Raw genomic sequence first — 24989 nt, forward strand, 5'->3', positions numbered from 1 at the left:
CAAGGTCCTCTCCTTCGCCAGGCCAGGTAAACCTGTGTGCGTCCTGATCGTCCCAGGACAGAGTTGAGTCTCCCCTGGCAGCACATCTCTTGGCTGCACGTGCCTTCATATGCAAAGCCTGTTGATAGCAATCGGAAACACAGAAGCCACCTCCTAGGGGCCCGAGGTCTTTGGCCATAAGCGTAGCCAGGGGGGTGCAGGAGGGCAGCTGCCTCCGCCAAGTCAAGTCAAGCAATAAAAATACTTAACTGACCAATTGCGTCACAGGTAGAGCGGTTCTCCCTCCCCCCAACAAAAGTCCTGCCCTCCCCTAACATAAATCCTGGCTACGCCCTTATTTGAAGGCTGCCTCTTCCCCCAAGTTGATGGGCATTGCCATTCAAATGGTGTGTGTGTGTGTGTACGCACAGCATCATGTGCTTGATTATGCGGGGAGGGGGTTACCTGCCCCTCCCCCAATGTTTTATTCAAGTTGGCACCTCTGACTTCAGTAAAGAGTTACTATTACTCCTTAAGACGTTACAAATACCTTCAACACCCTTAGGATACACAGAACAGCAAAAATGAATGCAAGGAAATGCCTCACAGTCCTTTGGACTAGGCCGGGTTCGGGTTGTCCTATGCAGAAGGCAAGGTCTTATTCCGCTCGTGTTTTAGCACTGCAAATATTTAACAACAGGCCTGTAATAAGTTCAGAAAGCTTGCAGGCCTTTCCAGACTCTGGAACACCAGAGGTTCCCATCTAATATCTGAATTGGTTCATCTAGTTCAGGGGTCAGCAACCTTTTTCAGCCGTGGGCCGGTCCACCGTCCCTCAGACCATGTGGTGGGCCAGACTATATTTTGAACAAAAATATGGACGAATTCCTATGCCCCATAAATACCCCAGAGATGCATTTTAAATAAAAGGATACATTCTACTCATGTAAAAACACACCAATTCCTGGACTGTCCACGGGCCGGATTTAGAAGGCGATTGGGCCGCATCCGGCCCATGGGCCTTAGGTTGCCTACCCCTGATCTAGTTAGTCCAGGATTGGACCTGGGGGCTTCTGCATGCAAAGCATGTCTGTCATGGATATGGCATGGGAGTTATAGTATGCACAACTCTGAATCCTTGGTCAAGAGCAATGGATGTTGGGAGAGACAGCAAGAGCAGGCTGGGCCTTTAACAAAACTTGCTAAGTCCCTCTCTGCTAGCCCCAATTAGCTGCCTGCAAAGGAATGTGGTAACTGCCTTTGGCTGGAGAAGAAACACCAGTGTTCCCTATTTCCTTATGGTACGGATGGGAGGGGGTTTAATCACTCTATCCTGTCCACCTGGGGTCGGCTTGACCCTGATGAGTTGGGAGGGAATGAGAGAACTGCCTTACTATCTGCTAGTATTAGATCAGAGTGTGAAGTAAGACAGGTGAAGACAAATGGGCAACACCTGAAATCATTGGTAAACTGCTAATTGGAGCCTCATTTCCATTGGTGGGAAAACGGAACCCCACCTGACCCTTTCCCCATAACTTGGGAGTTCTAGCATTAGAACTTTGCATTTTGCCACTTGCAATTTTGCCAGAGCTTCTGCGAGTATGAAGCTGTGAGAGGAGAAGGGGGGCCTGCGGGCTGCGCCTTCTGAAAGCTTTGCAACAAGTTATATCTGCGTAACCGTATGTATCCTTTAGTTAGAGCAATTTGAATGCTTATGTTTATTATTTGCGATCTCTGTAACCTCACAAGAAATGTGCACTGCTATTTTTAAGTTGTATGTTTTACACTTTTTAATAAAGCCTTGAAAAGGTATATTTTGGTTTGGACCTTGAGTATTGTTCAGGGTGGGGCAACTAGTCCGGTCCCTTGACCCTTTGGTCGCATACTGAGTGTTGGGCTGCACAAGGGAGTGTGCCTGGGTTTGAGTAAAGAAACCAAACCAGTTGAATTTCTGCCTGCTTTATTAAGAGTAGACAGAGGCTTGCAACCTTGAACAAGGCGGAGAAGCTTTCCCTTTTGGGCTCTCTGGCCAGGTGCAAGTGAGAAAGGGTGGTGGCAGCGAACTACCGGGAAATTGTTTTGACTACGGCTCACAAGAGAAGTGCCGAGTTGTGTGTTTCCCACACGTTGCAAAAGCCAGGAGATTGGCTGGGGCAGGCAAGTGAGAGCCACCGACCATTACATGGCTGGCAGCGGTTGGGATTAGTCCACCCCTGGGCAGAAGTTACAATTTTTGAAGGATTATTTTATTCCTGAGGAAAGTTACGTTTTTTAGAGCGTGCACTATTTCTTTGAGAGTTACAGACTTTGGTAACTTGTTAGTTAGGATGGCTGAGTCTGCCAGGAGAGCTGAAGCTGAAGACTCTGCCGCCCAGACTTTGCAAACTGTTGACCAGTGGGGGCAGGGAGAAGATTCAACTTTTCACCCCTGCTCGTCCAAAGCACCAAGCCGGGCTGCGTCGAAGGCGTCCTCCCCCTTGTTCTCGGATGATGAGGAAGAAAAGGGAGAAGTGACCAGCTTACAGCACCCGGGAGTTACAGGAGTCCTGAGGCTGGGAGCCTCTGAGCCTCGCAGAATTCGAGAAGAGAGGGTAACATCCAGTTATCCCAGAGAGGCGTTTGCTGCAGTTTCTGAACCAGTGGTGCGGGTGAGAGAGAGAGAGATGGGACAAGCCCCTCACCGAGAGTATGTACCTGGGGACCCCACCGATTTTCCAACCCGGCACCGGCATGCAGCGGAGGCCCGTTCAGTTTTTCCAGAGGATTACATCTACAGGGAACTGCCCCGTCCGGCAAGAGAGAGGCGTGCAGCTGAGAGAGGCTACGAAGAGCCCGGGAGGTACGCCAGAGACAGCCGGGATGCAGAGTTCCTGAGACTGCCCAGCCCACCTAGAGCCGCTTCACTGGAGCGTTACTGGGAGCCAAGAAGGTTGCCTCCTCGGCAGATGGAGGACGACTACTTTATGCGTCCCAGAGCTTTGCATCTCCAAGACGGTGAAGGCAGGCCAGTGGAGAGTCGGGCGCCAACTTACCAGGACTACCCTCCGCCGGACCGGCGTGGTGAGTTTTCCAGAGGCGCGCCTCTACAGGTGACGCTGAGAGACTTTAATCTTAAACTGTTTCCTACCTATCAGCCTAAAATGGATGCCTTGAGTTATTTCACTCTGTTTGAATTAACTTGCCAAGAGCTGGACGTGCCACAAAGATTGTATATGTCTATTTTGAGAGCCCTCCTGTCTGGGGAGCTGGCAGATTTGATGGGACAGCTGCCCATCACTCATGCTTTTGATTATTTTGCCTTCAAAAGACTTGTCATGCAGAGGTTTTCTCTGTGTCCGGAAACGTATCGCAGAATGTTCCGGAAGGTGGAGCGTGGCCCCACAAGTGAAAGTCTACCTTGGGTTGCTGCTAAGCTTGCCCAGCATTTTGATTTTTGGATGTCTGCAGAGAATGTTACAACTTATGAAGGCTTGAGGCAGAAAATCATTATGGAGCAGTTTAATAGACACTTGCCTCCAGAATTGTCCAGTTTAGTGGCTGACAACAACCCGACCAGTTTTGAGCAGGCCGCGGCTCTTGCGGAAAATTTCAAATTAAATCGCACCCATTTGGGGAAGAGCCAGTCGAGTGGGAACCGGGCCGTTGCCCCCCCTTCAACTGAGAGGGCTGCTTCCCAACATAAAGTGGAGAAGGCTGCTTTCCAATCCACGCAAGGGAAAAGTTCCCCTTTTACTCCAAAAGGGACTGTGTCAGCTGGTGGCGACCAGGCGAAGGCAGTGCCAAGCACAGTTATTTGCTTCCAGTGCAAAAATCCGGGGCACGTTCGTTCAGCTTGCCCCCTGTTAAAAAACAAGCCTCGCCCTGCCTTTACTTCCACCCCAGCTGTGAGAACCGTGCAGCAGATGCCGGAAAATTGGGAGCCTGAAGTTGCGGCCCCAAAGAGCGAAGGGACTGTTAAGCCTGAGGGGAAGGACCCCGTGCCACAATCTGTCGCTGGAGCCCCTGCTGGCAGTGTTCCTGTTGCACCTGCTGTCCCTGTTGCCAATCTGAGACCTGTTGGAGCTCCTGCTATGTCAGCCCCACACATTGATTGGGCTAACATGGAGTTTAGTGCCCCAGTGCGCATAAACAGAATTCTAGTGACTGCGTATCGTGACACAGGCTCAGACATCACCAGCGTGTCCAAGGACTTGGTCCTGCCACAGCAATATCAACCAGAAATGATAAAAATTAACCCCTACGGTGTAGATCCAATCTATCAACCCACGGCTGTTGTTCATGTTGAATATGACTGCTATGCTGGGGAGCACAAGGTGATAGTGCACGACCCCCAGAACTGTTCGATACCTGCCCTTATTGGGAATGACATTGGTTACCGGGTTCACCAGCAGAAGCTTGCCGCAAAAGCCTCAGTTAAAGCTTCCGAGGGGGATGAGCTGGCCCCCCCCGCGCTTGCTGTTAGCTGGGAACCAGGAGGGAGCAGAGGAGGAGAAAGGAATGTCAAGCCTCTCTGCCGAGCAGGAGTTGCCTGCGTTGCCTGGACAACCGCTGGGAGAAGACTTCGTATCTTCAGAAGCTTTTGCAGAGGAGCAAAAGGCTGACCCCTCCCTGCAAGTTTGCCGGGATGCTGCAACAGCTGAGCCGAGGGGAGAGAAGCGAGTTTGCTTTCTGTATGAGAAGGGATTGCTTTACAGAAAGTTCTGGCCAAAGAAGACCGGGGACAAAGACTTTGTCCTGCAGTTGGTGGTTCCTGCGTCTCTACGTTCCAAGGTCCTTGATCTTTCTCATCAGGACGCCCTTGCAGGACACATGGGGGTAAAAAAGACTCTAGAGAAAATCTCACGTTATTTTTATTGGCCAGATATTCATCAGTCTGTTAAGATTTATGTTAGATCGTGTGAAGCATGCCAGAGGGTGGGGAATGTTAGGGATCTTGTTCCTCATACCTTGCAGAGTGTACCCATGGAGGTGGGGGTTTTTGAGAAGTTTGGGGTTGATCTTGTAGGTCCTTTGCCAAAAACCCGCTCTCATAAACAATACATTTGTTTTCTGATTTGTTATGCCTCCAGGTATGCCTGGGCAATGGCTATCCCTAACACCTCTGCTAAATGTTTGGTAAATGCCTTGATGTCTGCTTTTTGTACTTTGGGGATTCCAAAGGTTTTGGTGAGTGATCTGGGAACTAATTTTGTGGCAGAGCTGACTCAGAAGCTCTTCCAAGCAGCTAAGATACAGCACCATACCAGCATTGCTCACTGCCACCTGTCTAATGCAATGATAGAGAGACTTCAGGGGTCAATTGTTCAGATGCTTAGGAAGTATGCTTTTGCCCATGAGGCCAATTGGGACCAGCACCTTCCTCTGGTGGTTGCCGCGTATAATGACGCACAACAGAGCAGCCTGGGTTTTGCACCAAATCAGCTTGTATTTGGTCGTCATTTGTCCACCCCACTGTCCATGCTTAAAAGGGAGTGGGAAAATTCTGAACAGGATTTCAGGCTGCCTTCTGTTGCTGAGTATTTTGCTAATTTGAGACAGACCTTGTCTGAAGTCTGGCACCTAGCTAAAGAGAATCTGGAAAAGGCCAGAGTGGAGCAGAAACGCTTTTACGATGCAAAAGCTGTGCCCAAGGAGTTTGAGGTGGGGGACCGTGTTTTGATCCTACGGCCTACCCGTCCTCATAAGCTTGCTGTTCAGTGGAATGGGCCTGGGGTAATCCGAGCTAGGCTGAGCCCTGTGCGCTATTTGGTGAAATGGCTTGGCCTGGTGTGGGCGCTGTCGAAACTGAGGGGGTGCCTTTGGGGGTGCCCGTTTTGAGACTCGCCACTCTGTTGGCTGGAAAGGATGAAACACAGCAATCAGAAGCTGTTGCGCTGGAGTCTTACACTCCAGGATTACCAATTTTCGGTGACGCATATTAAAGGAAAGGATAATGTTGTGGCCGATTGCCTTTCCCGGATGCATAATGTAATGGAGTAAGTGGCTGCTATTAGGAATGGCTTGCTCCTAGACGGAACAGAACTACCTCGGTACTGAAGGTGTTGAAAACCAAGGGACTTCACCCATAGTTTTCATCTTGGGGGGAGGATGTCATGGATATGGCATGGGAGTTATAGTATGCACAACTCTGAATCCTTGGTCAAGAGCAATGGATGTTGGGAGAGACAGCAAGAGCAGGCTGGGCCTTTAACAAAACTTGCTAAGTCCCTCTCTGCTAGCCCCAATTAGCTGCCTGCAAAGGAATGTGGTAATTGCCTTCGGCTGGAGAAGAAACACCAGTGTTCCCTATTTCCTTATGGTACGGATGGGAGGGGGTTTAATCACTCTATCCTGTCCACCTGGGGTCGGCTTGACCCTGATGAGTTGGGAGGGAATGAGAGAACTGCCTTACTATCTGCTAGTATTAGATCAGAGTGTGAAGTAAGACAGGTGAAGACAAATGGGCAACACCTGAAATCATTGGTAAACTGCTAATTGGAGCCTCATTTCCATTGGTGGGAAAACGGAACCCCACCTGACCCTTTCCCCATAACTTGGGAGTTCTAGCATTAGAACTTTGCATTTTGCCACTTGCAATTTTGCCAGAGCTTCTGCGAGTATGAAGCTGTGAGAGGAGAAGGGGGGCCTGCGGGCTGCGCCTTCTGAAAGCTTTGCAACAAGTTATATCTGCGTAACCGTATGTATCCTTTAGTTAGAGCAATTTGAATGCTTATGTTTATTATTTGCGATCTCTGTAACCTCACAAGAAATGTGCACTGCTATTTTTAAGTTGTATGTTTTACACTTTTTAATAAAGCCTTGAAAAGGTATATTTTGGTTTGGACCTTGAGTATTGTTCAGGGTGGGGCAACTAGTCCGGTCCCTTGACCCTTTGGTCGCATACTGAGTGTTGGGCTGCACAAGGGAGTGTGCCTGGGTTTGAGTAAAGAAACCAAACCAGTTGAATTTCTGCCTGCTTTATTAAGAGTAGACAGAGGCTTGCAACCTTGAACAAGGCGGAGAAGCTTTCCCTTTTGGGCTCTCTGGCCAGGTGCAAGTGAGAAAGGGTGGTGGCAGCGAACTACCGGGAAATTGTTTTGACTACGGCTCACAAGAGAAGTGCCGAGTTGTGTGTTTCCCACACGTTGCAAAAGCCAGGAGATTGGCTGGGGCAGGCAAGTGAGAGCCACCGACCATTACAATGTCGCCTGCCACTCAGCCCAGCCTGACTTACCTTGACTTTGAAACTGCTAGGAAGGGAAGGGGAATACATACTATATTTTATGCTGGTAAATGTGGGCTCACTGGATCCAACCCCCCCCCCCCAATCAATATTATTACGCAAAACAGTGAGAAGAGCATTGCCTTCACATACCATTCTACTGAACACTCTGAAAATATTGAAGGAGTCTGAGCTAAAGAAGTTCAAGGGCAAACTCCACCATTTCCCCATCAAGAAGGGCTTTGTGAATATCTTAAAAGGAGTTGCTGGAGGAAGCAAGTGTTTCGGACCTCAGCCAGCTGCTCCTTGTCTACTATGGCCTATGGACTTCCGGTCTGCCGCGCTGGAATGGAGGCGCAGAAACCTCACGCTGCGAGGTTTCTGGCATCGCGGAGGGGGGGGAAATCCGCGGGGGCACGCGGATCCCCGTAAATACCCCTGGTTGAGCGTCCAGGGGGCAAATTTTGCCTGGCGGAGCTCCAGAAGCGACTCCTCAGCTGCCCGGGAAGCCCGCAAGAGCTCCTGAGAGTCAGCCGAGTGGCAGTCGCGGGAGCCATTTTAGGCATACCATCGTTACCTCCAAGAAGCGAAGCTCCGAGCCTCCAACCTGCAAGCGGTGGATTCTTCCTGAAAAAGTTATGATCTGGACGAAGTAAGTTGAAATTAATCAATTTGGAACAAGAATTTGGCAGTGGGAGGCGGAGATTAAAAAGGGAAGTCATCTCCCCCCGATTGAGTAATTAAAGATCGCAGCAAGCTAGAAAACCCAGAAATACTGTAAAAAGAACTTTTTCCTGAGGCAGAGTAAAGGAAAAAGTAAGCGGTGTATTTATCTCTGCAAAAGACTGAGATCTAGTATGAGAAAAGCCCCCTGCGAGCCTGGAGTCGGGTCAAAGGAAAGATCAGTCACTCTGCTGAATGACGTCACAATACAAAGGAATGTGTCTGGCTGAATGTGAGAGACTGAGAGCTGTAAACAGTGAAAGAGGACTTGTTTTGCTTTGAGGCTGCTCAGTATTGACTCTGAGGAAAAGAAGGAGTAAAGAGAGAGATTTTGACCAAGTGGGACTAGATTCCTGGCTTTTTGTTTGTTTGTTCACTTTTCATTTATATTGGACCAAAACATCAACTCCACTGCCTGTCTGCATAAAGATGGAGGAGGTCTTAGACAAAGGACTAGGAGAGAAGGTTCCAGAGAGTGGACAGGAAGTCACACAGTGGGACTTAATATTGGCAACAATTTTGGATCTTACTAAGCAAGTGAGTATCTCCAAGCTTGATGTAAATTTCCTGAGAGAAGAGACTGTGGAGACATTTGTTTCTGACTTTAAAACACAGGAACCAACAGAAATAGAAAATCAGGAGAAGGGAGAAGAAAAAAGATTGGAAGACCAGGACCGTGCTGGAGTGACGCATATAAAAAACCTAGAAGAGGAGAAAGATAATATTGAAGGACAATATGCTGAACCAATGGATTTACTTCCTGAAAAGAACACTGTTCTACTGGTGGGAGGGGTGGAACAGGGAGGAAAAGTAGGAGAAAACACTGTTTCACTGGTGAGAGAAGTGAAACAGGAGAGGGTAAAAGCAAAAAAGCACCCCAAAAAAGAGGCTGGGAAAATCAGCGCCCCGGTGAGAGAGGGGAGGATGCAAACAGTTGGGGGGCAGAAAGAGGATGAAAAGGTGCAAAGATATAAAGTGATGGGATCACAGAAGAGGGGGGCAAGAGTTCGGCAAAAGTTGGAATGGGACAGACTAGGGGTGGGTTGAGGGGTTCTGGATTATTTAGTATTGTCTGAAATAATATGGTCTGATCTCGGAATGTATTAAGGATTGTATGAAGAACCTGGCTGATACATCTGGAGACTTCGATTTCAGGGAAGGGGGGGTGGGAACTTTGTTGTGTGGGTGGAAGTAAATGGGTAATAAATTTGGATGCGAATCTTATATATTTTTGGGTAAGGGAAAGAGATTAGGGGTTAGATAATAATAATTTTGGAGAGAGGATGTTAAGAGAAAAGAGGTCAAAGTATAAGGAGAATGGATAATAGCAATGAAAAAGTTGAAACTTATAAAAAAGAATGTGAAGTTAGAATGGGAAAATGCGAGAACTATTTTTAACAATAAGAACTCAAGAAGGGGAAATGAGGAAGCCTGAATCTGTTTTTTTCTTTTTCTTTTTTTGATTGTTGTATTTTTCTTTTTTGTGCTTTTTTCTTTTTTCCTGTATTTCTTGTTAAAATCTAATAAAAATTATATTAGAAAAAAAGAAGAAGGGCTTTGTGAATATCTTAAAAGGAGTTGCTGGAGGAAGCAAGTGTTTCGGACCTCAGCCAGCTGCTCCTTGTCTACTATGGCCTGGATTATGCCTTGGAAGTGATGGCCAGAGTTCTGGAAGCCATCAACTGTGAGCCGCAGGCAGACAGAGAAGGTAAGGAATTTGGGAATAAATAGCCATTGGTTTTGAACAATGGAGATTTGAACCCCGAAAGAAGTTTTGGGTCACACCAAATAGCCACAATATGTAGAAAAAGAAAGAGGAAGAGAACATGTGTACCCCAAAATAAGCTTAGGGTCACTTCAGATAATTTACTCACTATCCAGGTTACTGTCCTCTACAAGGTGGCATTGAGTTGTCTCCAGCCCAATGCTTTTGGGAGGCACAAAATGCCATTAAGGGTGTCTGCCCATGCTAATAATAGCCAAACTGTGAAAGAAAGGAAGAGGAGGAAGGCAGGAAATAAAAGGTTATTTCCCACAAATTTGCTGTGCAGTGAGTTGAAATGCAGTTTCCTCTAGACAGTTTACAATTCCCCCCTAATATTTTCTGTAACAGTTTTACTTTAAAATATTTATTGCTTAAAACTGAAAATCTTCAAACCCATAGCCTATTAAAGGAGGGGAAATTGTGTTGTTTACTCAATCTGAAGGGGCCAACATTTGCTGCACAGATAAATTCTGCCTCCTTTGAACAACTTCCGGCCCTGCGGTTTAGATGCAGTCAAGCATGCTTTGACAATACAGACATTATATGGACTCTGCATTCAACTCCACTCCCACTTGCCATACACACTGGAAATATATTTATATATTTGGGGTGGGGGGTGGGGAGTCAGTGTGACCCCCCCCCCATGCCCGGGGCATTGGATGGAGAGTAAGAACATAAATTGTTTAGCGCCAATAAATGTTTTTTTTTGGGGGGGCAATTAAACAAATAAGACTTGGGGGAGGGAATAAACAACTACTATGGCTCTTTCCCACCCGCAGATGACCTGGTCATGCCCGCTGATGTGGACAGAATGGAGAGAGAGGTGGGAAAGGAAAAAGTGTGGTAAGCCCATTGCTATTTTGCTTGGCAAAGGGCTAGGACTCCGTTCTGGAAGCATTTCAGGTTAGTTGGCATGAGGCAACATTAGAAATTTCCTTGGGAGGGAGATTCAACTAGAAACAAGGATGGACAAATCTGTTACTGTGCTAACGTTTTGGGTGATAAGTAATAGTTTTCTGGTGAATGTGGGGAGACTCATCTTTGAAGAAATCTTGGGTGCAAGGCCAGAGGGCAACCTATCAGCCAGTTCAAGCTTCTGTAAGCTCAGCCATTGGTCATGCTTTGCAAGCAGAAAATGTCACTAAGGCCAAGCAATGGGGTACAGCTTGGAGAAAGATGCAGAATGGACCACAAAGACTAGATCTATTCTTGACAGTTATTAAAGTGGTGGCAAATCACATCATAGTTTCTTTTCATTATGGATTATTTAAGCATGTTTTTCGGGCGGCAGATGAGAGTCAGATTGCAGATGGCCGAGACGGTCGGTGAGGGCAGGAGACCAGGGGTGGGGAACCTCAGGCCCAGCTTGTATCCTAACCAGATTCTAAGGCTTTCTTCCCCTGATGCGTAAAACAAATTGGACATTTCTGCGACAGGCCACTGGAAGGAGTCGCAATCTCTGCTAAGAAGATTATCTGCAAGGGAAGAAAAGAATTAATTGAAATTCTTGGAAGAAACATTTTACATGTGTTATACTCTCACTATATTATCACATGGAAAGAATACTGGGACTTGTTGGAAGCAGAGGAAGACTCCAAGGAGAAAAGTAAAAAATTGCTGCGTATGATCCAGGAAAGGGGGGAGCAAGCTTGTTGCCGGTTCCTTGAATGTGTAGAAATGGAACATCTGGGTTCCATCCAGAATGTGCTGCTTGCAATACATGGTGAGTTTGGCTTCCTAAATTTCAAGGACAATGCAGCTTCCTCCTTCCTCATTGCAACAATCAATTCAGGTAAAGAATTGTATTTCTTTTACAGGCTCAGGGCAAGATCCAATCTGGACTTCTGGCCACTTAGGGCTACAGTTAAAATCCCCCCTGTTTGCAGAGGATGGAAGGAGCAGGAAGATGGAAAACCCAGCAGGTTCTGGGGAAAGTGACCGGGGTAGCTGGTGCCCCAGTGAGGTAAGAGGATGCAGTTTTTTTAATCATTTGCATTACCAACCTATAGTAATGCACTGGTACTTTTAAAGCAAAGGTTCCGAATCTGAATTTCCAGTTCATTGTGTACATTAATTAATAAACTTGCTGTTCAATTCCAAAGGCTGGTAGTAGCAAGGCTGCCTCTAGACAGGTGGCTGCTGGTGCCAAGAAATCGTCACACTTCTGCAGAATTGCCAGCGGCATTGCAGTGGACTTTCCATGATGTGATTCCTGTTTAGCAGGGGTCCTCAAACTTTTTAAACAGGGGGCCAGTTCATTGTCCCTCAGACACTGTTGGGGGACGGACTTTGGTTTGGAAAAAATGCGAACAAATTCCTAGGCACACTATTTTATTTGTAGTGCACAAAAAACAGGAAAAGCAATACAATATTTAAAATGAAGAACGATTTTAATCAACATAAACTTGTAAGTATTTCAATGGGAAGTAAGTGTGAGGGGCTTCCGGTCTGTCGCGCTGGCAGAATAGGACGCAGGGACTTCGCGCTCCGCAGAGCGAGCGGACTCCCCGCAAAAACACCGGGAAGAGCGTCCCGGTGGCATAGCCGCCCAGCTGTTGCTCCAGACGCGATTCCTCCGCTGCCCGAGAGCTCAGTAGAGCGATCGAGAGCCAGCGGAGTGGAGTCGCGGGAGCCATTTTGGGAATCATCTTACCTCCTTGAAGCGAAGCTCTGAGTCCTTAGCCTGCAAGTGGCGGATTCTTCCAAGAAAATAAAAGATTTCTACAAAGTAAGTGAAATCTCCATTTGGACTCTAAAAATATTAATTTGGAAAATAGGGAGAGATTCCAAAAAAATGGAAGTCGATCTCTTCCTAACGGTTAATTAAGAGGCGCACTAAATATTCCAAAGCCGAAAGGAAATTTATTTGCTTTTGCAACCCAAGAGAAAGAATGACTTTTTACCCCTTCCCAAGCCCTGGAGTCGGCACCCCTTGAGGAACAGCAAGAGTGCAAAGGGGGAAAGAGCTTTGACAGCTGTCAAAGCTGTCAAAAGATAAGAAAAATTTACAAAGAGTTTTTGAAAGTTTAATTGGCTACATGAATATGCTAAAGGTAAAGCATTCGGACATGATATGGTTTATATGTGGAAAAGTTAAAGACAATAGAAGGATTAGCCAAGATGGAGGAGAGCGTGTGGTGAATGGAAATTTCCAGCGTGCTCTGTCCCCTAATCTCCTGCCTGCTTGTGGTTAAAAGAAGGAATGAAAACAATGTATTCACCAAACTTCCAGGAGGTGGTGTTGATCTATTTGGGAATTTTGAAGGATATTCACAGGACATTGCAACACTCCAGTTCAACATGTACAGAGACTTTGTTTCAAGATCAGGATTTAGAGGACGATGCTGAAAGCCAGTTTAAGATTAAAGAGCAAGAAATTGATACTGCTAAAACTGAGTTGGATTACAAAAAACAGGTTTTGGAGGAAGTACAATAAGGACTTGGAAAGAAAGAAGACGAGATCAAGGAGCAACAAAATGAAATAAAGATTCAAGAAAAGAAGACCCCTGGAGGGACTGAAATTTGGAGATGTGTAATAGAGGGAAAGGAAAGGCAGAAAGAGTGTGGGACAGAGGCCTGGATTGGGAAATGGGAAAGATGTGGGGTGGGGTGAAAATTTTTAGCTAAGAGATATTTAGGCTGAATGAACAACGGTTTCTGAAATCTTGGCTTGTTAAAGGAAATGCTGATCCGATTGGGGGAAAGGTACCGGGGGGGGGGGGAAGGGGGGGGAGTAAAAGTAAATTGTTAAGATCTAGATTAGAGAAAGGAGTAGATACAAAAATGGAGTTTTCTGGAGGGAGAGAAGAATGGCTGGGGAAAGGAATTTTAGATTTGTATTAAATGCTTATGTTTTGATAGGTGTCTGGGCAGAGAGCCACCTTTCTTCCTCTCTTTGCTCGGAAGCACCTGGTGGCAGGGGGTGCTCTGATGGGGGAGGAGGGGGGGAGGGAAACCCAGACACAAAAATGGATCTCCTTTGGAAGGCCGCACCTCATGGGTTCCCCTCGTGGCAGGAGGGGACCCGTGGGGAGGGGGCACGAAGAAGGAGGAGGATAAAGTGAATATTTAAAGGAAAAGATTTTAGTCAAGAATAGAAAATCCGCCATAATTATGTCAAGAAATTAAGAAGACCAGGAAGATGAGATTCGAGGAACCCATAAGTACAATGTTAAGATATAAAAATTGGAAAATTTATTTGTTTGTTTTATATGTGTTTGTTCAAGGTACAGCTGGGGGAAACCCAAACCATGCTACTCTTCCGTACCTGGCCTCCTGGTGGCAGGGGGGGGCTGGGGGTGGAGGAGGGGTGGAGGATGAACTCAGCCTTAAAATGGACCCCTTCAGCTCTCAACGCCTACTGGTCCTACTGGTGGCAGAAGTGGACTGGTGGGGGGAGGGAGGATGGAGGGACAGAATATATACATAATGTTGTGTCTTGTTTTTGTCTATATAAAAAACTAATAAAAACAATTATAAAAAAGGGAAGTAAGTGTGAGTTGCAGCAGTCCTATGCAGGCAATTCCCCATTTACATGGGGATTACATTCCAAGGCACCGCACACCTTTGTGAAATTGTGTGCAATTGGAACACCAATGGAAAAGCCTACAAACACTTAGTTCCATCCCTGCCCCTTTTTGTGATGTTTTTAGGTGTTTCTTTTTAAAATATTTTTTTATTAAAGATTTTCTTGGTTTACAAAAGTATATGTCTTGTCTCTTTTTTCAGTTTGTAAAGTCTTTTCCACAGATCCGTTACATTTGTTATGATACGTTAGTGTTGATTATAGTATAAGGTCAGGGAGGGGAGAGGAAGGGTGATGTGGTGAAACTTAAATTATTTTTTTATAGTGTAGGTACCATCATGTGTTTTTTTACGGCATTTCTGATACAGCGTTTCTGAGTCACTTCTGGGTTTGGCATAATGCATGCATGAGCAGTCTCACACATATTGGACTAGCGTAAATGGGGAGTCACGGTGTGTGTGTGTGTGTGTGTGTGTGTGTGTGTCAGATACCGATAAAAATGCCCTGTTTTCAGATGGGAAAAAAGATCTGGTATCCACACTAATGGTCACCATTTCCTTGTAGCAGCTTCCAGAAAAAATCAAACCAGACGTGGTTTGGGACTCAGAAAGGGGTCACGAAGCATACAGGTGAGTGAAATCTCTCTTGGATCTTTTAAGGATTTCTCACATCAGGAAACAGTTTCTACTGTGAAATGAATTTTGGGATTCTGACCCTTTGGAATCCTCTCCCATTACACATTGGACAGGTGACATAGCTCTGAAGATCTTCTTCCTTCAAAAAGAGTTTAGATCTTCATCTCTCCACCTGCATTGGAAGTACTTTCAAATGCTTTTGTATATGGATTTTTTAAAATGTTTATATAGTTTTTTTTAAAAATAAATATGTAACTATTTTAAACTGTTTTTATACTTTTCCTTACCTCGTGGTTCTAAATGTTTTGTTTTCATAATTGTATATTTCATTGTTATAACCTGCCCTGGGCCCTTATGGAAAAGAGCAAGTAAGGAAGCTAAAACAAACAAATAAATTCTCCCCATCTGCATTTTATCCTGTTTTTTGCCAGCTCTTGGCCTATTCAAATAACAAATAGAGGGCTGACTATGGGGCAAACTAGATGTGATGGTGACTGTCCACTTTTTTATACCTGAGTTTCTCCCAATCACTTTAAAGAAGTAATGGAGGGGGGGCTAGGTCCAGTTCTTGAGCAAAAAAGGATACATGTTGTAGAATATTCACCATGAGAATTTTCACTGAAATGCTAACAGACACCAACACACTGGTGAAACAAGGTGAGTAGCTACTATCCAGTTTACTTTGCAGCCACTCAGGCATTTTAAAGTCACCTTTTCGGTATTGGAAGAAAACGTTTATTTATCTGGCCGTCTCTTAGTGAAAGCGCTTCTCTATGGCAAAATGCTTGAGTGCAACAGAGCGATGTTTACCCAGGCAATTTCCTTCCCTAAACTTACTCCTTACTCGGCATATGAAGGGTCTCCTTGCAGAAATATCGATTAGAACAGCAGAAGAAGTTCTCTTGATCCATGTTCAAACCGCTTCCCCTTTCATCTTCCCCTTTGTGCCATTCAGAGTGTGCTCCACAAAGGCTGCCTCCTTCCATTGTTGGAGATACAGATCTCATATGTGAAGTGAAAGAAGCTGTGACCATAACATACCACTTTGATTCGTGGCCGAAGCTCCTGGAAGAACAGACCACTGAGGAGTTGTATGTCGCTGGCCCTCTGCCCAACATTCAAGTGGATGTACCGTGTTTCTCCTAAAATAAGACGGGCCTTAAAAATAAGCCATGGCAGGCTTTTCATGAGTAGAATAAATATAAGACATACCCCGAAAATAAGCTGGGGGGGAGCAGGTCTGGCAAGGAAAGGAAGGCATTTAAGCGCCTTCGGAAGAGCCGGCAAGAGGCAACAGCGCGCTTGCTGGCGACCTTCTTCTTTTCATGCCACTTGCAGTGGCCGTCTCCATCGCCGCTGCCGTGCTTTGGGGCTTGGCGCGTGCCCACAGCCACCTCCGCAGCCCCTGAGAGGCGGGCTGATCGGGCGCCTCTTCGCCACCGCCACAGTGCTCAGGGCGCTCGCCCCCAGTCGCCCACGCAGATCCCGGGCTTCACCTGCAGCCACTGCTGCCTCTCACCAGGCTCTTCGCGCTGCGCTGTGCTCCCCGAAGCGGCTCCCGTGCAGCCGCCTCTTGCCGGTCCCTCCACTGCTGCTTCTCTCACAGCTGCCTCCGCGGCTGCTTCCTACTCCGCCAACGCGTTTAGATCCTTGGATCACGGCGTTTCTTCTGCTCCCCAGCAGCATGCAAATGGGAGGGCCGAAACCCCGCTGAGCTCCGCATCTCCGCAGTATTATTATTGTGCTTTGTTACAAGGGCAGCCTTGCCATTTTTATTTTCTGCTCCCCGGCTCTCAACGGGTCCCACGCGGTGCACTGCTGCCGGCTCTCACCGGGTCAGGGCTCGGCGCAGCATGCTGTTGCCAGCTCCTGCTCGAAAAAATAAGACATCCCCCGAAAATAAGCCATGGTGTGTTTTTTGGGAGGAAAAATAAATATAAGACGTGTCTTATTTTAGGAGAAACACAGTAGTAGAGGCTGTGGCAGCCATTCACATCCCTCACTTCTTGTCTCTTTCAGGTATGGTGGAGGGAAGGAAATCTTCCAAGTGTATAACCGTAAAAGGAGATCCTAAGCAGGAATAGCTTTCATTGACAGGCTAAGAACGCTATGGGGCCAGTGGTATTGGTTCCATGGCCCAATAGTGCTGGCTTTCCTGTGACTTGTATCATTTTTGTGCTACAGTGGAACCTCAGTTGTTGAATGCTTCGGAAGTTGATCATTTCGGCTTTTGAACGATGACAACCTGGAAGTGAATGCTTGTTTTCCAATGCGCCTTGGAAGTCAAATGGCTTCCGAAGCACTTTTCTCCATTTTTCACAATTCTTCCGACCGGCAATTCAGCCTCGGTTGTCAAACATTTTAGAAGTTGAACAGTCTTCCGGAACAGATTACATTCAACAACTGAGGTTCCACTATATATTTTAACTGTGCAATTCCCATTGTTTTCCGTGGTTTATCATATTTTGTTTGCAAGCTGCCTTGAGAGGATATTGTTCCATAAAATGACATAAACCAACTTTAATTGAGAAGAATGATGATGACAACATAAATACTTGCATGAAACAGGCAGGTTGAAGTGATGAGTTTCGTCACTCAGTCCAACATGAGTGACCAACCAATGGTCAGGGCCGGTGCTAGGGTTTTTTGCACCCTAGGTGAGATCACCTTCTGGCGCGCCCCCCCCCGGCAAATCATATTTCAAACACAGATGTTTGAACACAGAATGAAAAGCACAGAATTTGAAATTATTAATTTATTTTTTACAAATTGTGAAAACAAGTCATAAAACAATTTCTGATTTATTTTCTCAAACAGAACACAGTTTTAGCAGCATACATTATAATTAATAATAATAATGGCTTAAAATATAGGAATATGTAACTTGGAAATGTCTCTCTTTTCCACCCTCCTGAGGGGAGGAAAAACTTCATTCAAATGTCTCCTGAACTGAGAGACAGTATGTCAGTTATGAATAATAATAATAATAATAATAATAATGGTGGCTAATAAATATAGTATATAAAATAGAAGCCTGTTTCCCCCTCTCATGAGATGAGCTTCCTTCAAATGTGCCCTAAATACACAGCATGTATGTGGCTGTTATAATTATTACTACAGATGCACACAAGAGCAGCTAATAAATAGGAATATATTAAATAGAAACCTATCTTCCCCCTCCTGAGGGGAGTAAAGCTTCCTTCAATCATGTATTGAACTGGGAGACAGCATGTATGTGTGTCTGCTGTGATTATTATTAGACACACACATTACTAATAATGTTAATATAGAAATATTTATACTTTGCTTTCCCCCAAGGGAAGCTTCCTTTAAATGCATCCTAAATAGGGAGGCAGTGTATATATAAAGAAAAGCTATTTTTTTTAAAAAAAAAATCCTAAAATGCAATTGTTTGTGAGGGGTGGCATTACATTCGCTGGCTACTATGTACATATATGTTGTTCTGAATAAAAATAGCAGGCACAGGGAAACCTGCGAAGGGGGTGGCTTTACATACGCCACATACTTTATACATACCGTATATACGCGAGTATAAGCCGACCCGAATATAAGCCAAGGCACCTAATTTTACCTCAAAAAACTGGGAAAACTTACTGACCTGAGTGCAGCTACTGGTACTGTCAGTGTCAACTTTGGGTATTTTCACACCTGAGGTTTTTGTTATTTTTAATTGTTTTATAGCCTGCTTTTCAGCTTCAAAACAAGCTCCTCAATGTGAGAAACAAAAAAGTTAAGAACTACCGTACTTATATAAAAATAAATTACCGTAAAACAAAAATCATAAACAAATTTTTTTAGAGAAGCAAATCTATACATGCACTGGTAGTCATTAAAGTACCACAAGACTGTGGCTTTCATGAACCATTTCATCAGCTGCATGGTAAGCTGTTATGAGATGAGAGGCAGATATTTGCTATTACAAATTCAGGCTGGAAAGACTAGCAATGCAAGATGTATGGTAAGTGTTACTTTGCAGGGCACAACTTCAATTCAAGATCCACAATTTTTTAAAAAAAGTTATCTGAGTGGTCTCTGAATTCCTGCATTGCAGGGGGTTAGACTAGATGTCTTCAGGGTCCCTTCCAACTCTATGATTCTATAGTCGTGTCATCTATGATTCTGTGTCATTGACTGAACCTGGGACTTTCTGTCTACACAGCATGTGTTCTACCACTGAGTTGTGAACCTCCCCCCTTTTATTTTTAAAATCCTGTTGCATTAATACTGTCACAGCTGTGTAAAGCAGCCTTTGTCAACCTGGTGCCCTCCAAGAGACTTTGAATCAGCACCAACCAGCAAGAGATTTATTGTATTGAAGTATGTATTGAAGGGGGAGAGAACTGATATTGCAGCTATAGAACAGAAGCAAGCAAAAAAAAGGGGGGGGTGAATGAAAGAACAGTGCTCAAGAATGTGAAGGGTAGGTTTATATTGTAGCAGAGCAGAAAGAAGAACTGATTCAAGCTCCAGTTCTGACATGCGAGAAGAGAGGGGAGGGGGACAAAATCTCTCTCTCTCTCTCTCTCTCTCTCTCTCTCTCTCTCTCTCTCTCTCTCTGTGTGTGTGTGTGTGTGGCAAAGGGGGGCAGAGAGAAGAAGGATGCAATGAGGATGTGGGGGGGATAGAAGAAAAGGAGGACCAGTTTGAGAGGGAAACACCGTGAGGGGGGGAGTGAGGCGAAAACTGAAAATCCTAAAAGGAATTTGGGGGGAGGAGGAGTGTGGGGAAAGAGAGAGAGAGAAGCATGGGGAAAGGGGTGGAAAGAGAAAATAAAAGAGAAAAGTCATTATCAGGTTTGGAATTGGAAAACAGCCTTACATCCTGTGGAATAAACTTCAAATGGTAGATCTTGTTAAAGGAAACCACTTTTTTATCATTCAAACAAAAGGTCAAAACACCCCAACATTTAATTGTTATTTCCTCCACCCTGTCATCAAAAGGGGACAGGAAAAAGGACCTTATACATTTTATGAATGAATAACAGATGGGACTCTAAGACTGAGGAAACCCGTTTTCAGCTCCGGACTTCAAAGGCGCTATGCTAATCTGGGTTTACACTTTCAATTGACACTCTCCATTGGGAGAGATCAAATAAGACAATAGGTGTGTGCATTCCGAACCCGCTGATGTTACAATGGACTGATCAACGAAAAGCAGCCAGTAAGGAGGCCTTACTTTAACAATTAATATAAAATTGAGATTTTAACCAATTCACAAAATTCCAGTGCCAGCTCCCCTCTGCTACACAGAACTCATAAATAAAGCGAACCAAGAGCACTCGACCACCCTCCTACCCCTCTTTCCTGGGGGGGGGGGGAGAGACGAGCCCCCACCCCTTACACACCTCTCCCGCTCGTCCCCACCTCCGCCTCCCGAGCAGGAGAGGCAGCAGCAACACCATTTCAGCGGCTCCTCAAAAGCTGCCCTTTCTCGCAGCCGCGCCTCTCTCTTTCCCAGCAAGCGTGTCTCTTTAACCCCATCAGGGCTGGGCTGTCCGTGCCTCAGCCACCCAACTCTTCCATTTTTTTTTGAATAATTTTTATTAATTTTTAGGGAAAAAAAGAGAAAAAAAGAACACATACAAAGTATACAACATAAACTCTGTCCCTTCATTTTCCCTCCACCCACAAGCCCACCTCTGCCACCAGTGAGCCCCATGGGTATTGGGGAACGAAGGGGTCCATTTTAAGCTGGGTTTGACCTCCCCCCTCCTTCCTCCCCCCTCATCCCCCCCCTGCCACTGAGAGGACAAAGGCGGAGGATCTCTGGGGATTGGCTTATCCCCCAGCTATTTCTTCACTGTACTGGAAAAAGGAAAAACAAAGAAAAAAGGAGAGAGAGAGAGAAAAAGCAAAAATATGAAAAGGGGGAAAAAAAGGGAAGGGAAAAAAAAGAAAAAAGGAAAAATATTAATGGCTTCCACGACTCTCCTCCTCCTGGATTTCCCAACCTCTTTACATAGTTATGGCGGGTTTTCTAATCCAATTCAGAATCTTATTCTTATAATATTAACACAATCCTCCTCCTTCTTCATGCTGTCCCCCTCTGAGCCCCCCCCCCCTGCCACTGGGGTAGCCCGAGGAGTCCAGCAGTCAAAAGGTTCCATTTTTGTGTCTGGGTTTCCCTCCACCCTTCCCTCTCCCCTCAAGGCACCCCCTGCCACTGGGTACCAAGAGTAAGAAGGGGGAGACAGGCAGTTTTCCACCCAAACACCTGATCACCAAAATTATTCAAAAACAAACTCTAAGCATATTTCCTCAGCCATTCTTTTTACTCCCTCCAGAAAGCTCTTAACCTTAAACTATAAAAATCTCTCCTTCCCCCCCCCCCAATGTCCCTCCTCCCAATTGGATCAGCATATCCTTTAACAAGCCAAGATTCCGACACCGTTGTTCATAGATCAAAAACAGTACCTTAAACTAAAATTTTTACCCCACTCCAATTCTTTCCCACATCCACTTCCAGACCTCTGCTCCTCCCTCTTTCTGCCTTTCCCTCCCTTCACTAACACCATTCAACATTTCAGTCTCTCCAGGATTTTCACTTCCATCAATCTTCTCTTCACTTTGCTTCTCCTTATCGGCCTCATCTCTTTGTTCTGATCTTTGTTTTTCATCATCCAACACATATTTTTTATAGTCTGAATCAGTCTCCAAATTGTCCTCAGATTGTTGCTCCTCACACACAATCTCATAATCAAAATTGTCCTCTAAATCTTGCTCTTGCACCTCATTCTCCTTTTCTGTTGGATTGAAACATTGCCTTTCCTTGTAGATATCTTCCCATGTTTGTAGATAACCCAGCACAGCTTCCTGGAAAGCTCGAGAGAATTTTGTTTTCATAGTTCACTTGACCACAGGCAGACCAGAGATAAGGGCAGAAGGGTACTGGAAAATTCCTCTCTACAACGTTTTCGGCTCCATTTTGGCTGTTCTTATCCTTTGTCTTTAACCTCATCAGATTTCAAATTTACAGTCCGCTTAAATCCTTTTAAAACCTTTTGAATCAATTTTTCCAATTCACAGGAATAAAATCATCTTTCTTAGCCCTTTAACAACTTGACAGCTTTTGACAGCTGTCAAAACGTCCTCCCCCTTGTTGCTGCTGAACCTCGAGGGGCAACGACACCGGGGGGCTGGGGAGGTTTGGAAAAGTCTTTCTTTCTCTCGGGTCCGCAATCTCGAAAGAAGTTTTCCCTTTTCGGCTTGGGAATATTTAATGCGCCTCCCGATTGTCCATTTGGAAGAGATCGGCTTCCGTTACTTTAGAATCTCTTCCTATCTTCAAATTTAAAATTTTTAAGATCCGAATAGAGATTTAACTTACTTTGAGGAAGTCTTTTATTGCCTTCTTTTATTGCCTTTTATTGCCTTTTATTGCCTTGGAAGAATTCGCCGCTTGCAGGCTGAGGACTCGGAGCTTCACTTCAAGGAGGTAAGATGAAACCCAAAAATGGCTCCCGCGACTCCACTCCGCTGGCTCTCGATTGCTCTACTGAGCTCTCGGGCAGCAGAGGATTCGCGTTCGGAGCAAACAGCTGGGCACTTTGTCACCGAGACTCTCTACTCGGTGTTTTTTCGGGGAGTCCGCTCGCTCTGCGGACTTCCCCCCCCTCCACGAAGTCCCTGCGTCCAACTTCACCAGCGCGACGAATCGGAAGCCAGCCACCCAACTCTTCCAGCCTCGGCAAGTCCACCATTTCGGAGCTGGCGAGTGGGAAGCCCCGATAGGGTTAAAGAGGCAAAAAGGGGATGGGGAGCCGAGTCGCAGCAGCAGCCAGTGCCTCGTTGGCTCTCTTTGCCATGCACGGCAGTGCTTCGCTGTGCCCTGCAGGGAAGCGCCTCTGCAGCAGGAGCAAAAGCGGCGGCAGAGAGAGCATTTGCGAGTGGGGAGACTCACCAGCGCCCCCTCCAGGTTGCCGCCCTAGGGCCTAGGCAATCGCCTAGTTTGCCTATATACACGCACCGGCCCTGCAAATGGTGAAGCCATTATCTCAGGGTGGCAGGCTTGGGACTCTTCCTCCATGCCGCTAACTGCTTTGGCTTCCTCCCCCTGCAGGCCTTCTTTTGCTGGGGGTTGGGGAGGAGGCAGCATGAGGACGGCACTTTCTGTTTTGCCTCAGTGGCACATTGTGCTGGGCCAGCCCTGTTGTCCCCCAGACTCAAGTCCACACTTACAAAACATTTATCTATGCTTCCTTTGCGCTCCTTTTAGCTGAAGACCATTCCAGGGTCTACATTGCACATTTTGTCAAAGGGGAGATGAAGCTGGAGAAGCCAGACCGAGTGGAGCCTCATCACGCTGTGCTGGAAAACCCCAAGTTCTCTTCCCTGGGAATCATTTTCAAAAAGTGGTTTAAGCAAAAGATCAACACCGTGGCGAGGCTCTATCAGATACTTCGATTCAAAATGCCAATATTCCACCTATACCTCTTACCCAATGACCCCTCCCTAATAAAGGTAAGCGGGAATCCCCAAGTTTGATTTGCTTGGATCATTTTCTTGATCATACTAATCCTGACACAATAGCAATGCAGAAATCATGCACCAGGGTGTGCCATTGTTAGCGAACTGCTTTAGTTGGGCTTCAGCTAATTTACCAAACTTCTTGTTATTGTTTAGTCGTTTAGTCGTGTCCGACTCTTCGTGACCCCATGGACCAGAGCACGCCAGGCACTCCTGTTGTCACAGTGGCCGGAGTAGGCTACTTCAGAGTAACGACGCTACACAGCTCTGCATTTTATTCTTTTATTGGTGCTGCGTATTTACAGTGCTGAAGTCATTGCTATTTACACGGAGTGATGTGGTCAGTCGGTATCAGAACCTCCGAATGACTTTTGGCGCGTCTTTCCCCAACACAAAAGCCTTGGAAGCCCCATCCTCTTTCCCCTCCTCTTTCTGCGTAATTCCGGAGTTGGGGGGATGGGTCTCCCCCCCTTACTTGCCCCTTCCTGTCCCCCCTGGGACCCTGGCTCCGCTACCTTGCCTGAGCCTCGGACCCGACTTCCTGCTTCCCCACTGGAATCGGAGCTCCCTCTGCTTTCCCCTGTGGTCGGTGATGGGCTTGAACTCAGGAGGGGAGGGACTTCGCGATATCCCCTGTCCCTCACATCCACCCCCCTCCCAAGCTCCCCTTCTCCCCTCCTCAGGTCCCCCCCGTTGTCGGTGACGACTGGAAGCCTAAGAACTCAGTGCTTTCCGAGCCCGTTGGTGTGAACACCTCCCCCCAGTCCTTCGAGCCCCCCCCTTCCGCCTGGGAGGACTGGAATCCCAAAAAGTCCGTGGCGTCCGAGCTGGTGGGGGTAAAGATGTGCTGCCAATCTGCTTCTGCCTCTGACTGGGTGGATCTCGGTGACACCCATACCTCGTCTCCCGATTCCTCAAACTCCGCTTCCCAGCGCCATGGTGAGCTGCTCTCCTGTGCCTCCTCCTCCTCCCCCTCCCTTTCCATGTGCCAGGGCTTGGGTCTGTGGGGAAAGAGGGCGTGAAATTCTTCCACCAAGAATTCCTCCTGTATCTGAGTGGCTGGGACCCATTCATTCTGGGACGGTGGAGCGTCCTCCCATGCCATGAGGTACTCCAGGCCCCCCACCCCTCTCCGTGAATCAAGGATGGCCGTGGCTTCATTAAGTTGCTCCCTGCCTCCCCTCTCCCCCCCTCCCTCGGGGGTTTGTTCGCTGTCTCGGAGCCTGCTGCTTTCCCTGTACGGCGACAGCAGCGATCTATGAAACACTGGATGCACCCTCATTTCCTCTGGCAGTGCTAGCCTGTATGCCACCGGGTTGACCTGTTGCGTGACCGTGAAGGGGCCCAGCCGTCTGGGTGCCAGCTTTTTGCACCTCCCTCTGGTGGGAAGGCCCTCCGAGGACAACCAAACCTTGTCCCCCACCCTGATGACCTCCCCTTGTCGCCTGTGGCGATCTGCCCCCTTTTTGTACGCTTCCTTGGCCCTCTCCAAGTGTTCTCTGAGCTGCTGGTGCACCGTCTCCAGTTCCTCTGCCCAATCCTCTGCCTGCGGGCCCTCCTCCTCCTCCTCCCCCTCCCTCTCTGGGAAAGATCTGAGGTCGCGCCCGTAATTGGCCTTAAAGGGCGACACCCCTGTGGAGACGTGCACCGCATTGTTGTAGGCAAATTCTGCCAG

At 46.7% G+C, this 24989-nt stretch overlaps 3 protein-coding genes across 8 annotated transcripts in view; 2 read left to right on the forward strand and 1 right to left on the reverse strand.

Annotated features, from left to right (window-relative positions):
* Window positions 1-24989, reverse strand: part of LOC118095527 (interferon-induced very large GTPase 1-like) — a 212668-nt gene that overhangs the window by 24516 nt on the left and 163163 nt on the right. The window lies entirely within an intron of this gene.
* Window positions 56-9449, forward strand: LOC148684001 (uncharacterized). Its single transcript, XM_088655442.1, has 2 exons — window positions 56-8440; window positions 8519-9449. Exon 1 carries the CDS (start codon window positions 2307-2309, stop codon window positions 4578-4580), a length of 2274 nt encoding a protein of 757 aa, XP_088511568.1. The 5' UTR covers window positions 56-2306; the 3' UTR covers window positions 4581-8440; window positions 8519-9449.
* LOC132593053 (uncharacterized) lies at window positions 9480-23306 on the forward strand. 3 transcript variants are annotated; one of them, XM_088655470.1, is made up of 6 exons: window positions 9480-9611; window positions 10448-10511; window positions 11105-11391; window positions 11486-11631; window positions 14758-14822; window positions 23064-23306. In XM_088655470.1, the coding sequence occupies exons 1-6, from the start codon at window positions 9560-9562 to the stop codon at window positions 23065-23067; spliced, it is 618 nt and encodes a 205-aa protein (XP_088511596.1). In that variant the 5' UTR covers window positions 9480-9559; the 3' UTR covers window positions 23068-23306. The 3 variants fall into 3 exon arrangements, with proteins under 3 accessions (XP_088511596.1, XP_088511594.1, XP_088511595.1); XM_088655468.1 differs by lacking the exon at window positions 23064-23306 and adding an exon at window positions 15784-15921; XM_088655469.1 differs by lacking the exon at window positions 23064-23306 and adding an exon at window positions 15784-15921 and having other exon boundaries at window positions 14761-14822.

This window comes from Zootoca vivipara, chromosome 12 (assembly GCF_965207765.1).
Source record: "Zootoca vivipara chromosome 12, rZooViv2.hap1.1, whole genome shotgun sequence".
NCBI lineage: Eukaryota > Metazoa > Chordata > Lepidosauria > Squamata > Lacertidae > Zootoca > Zootoca vivipara.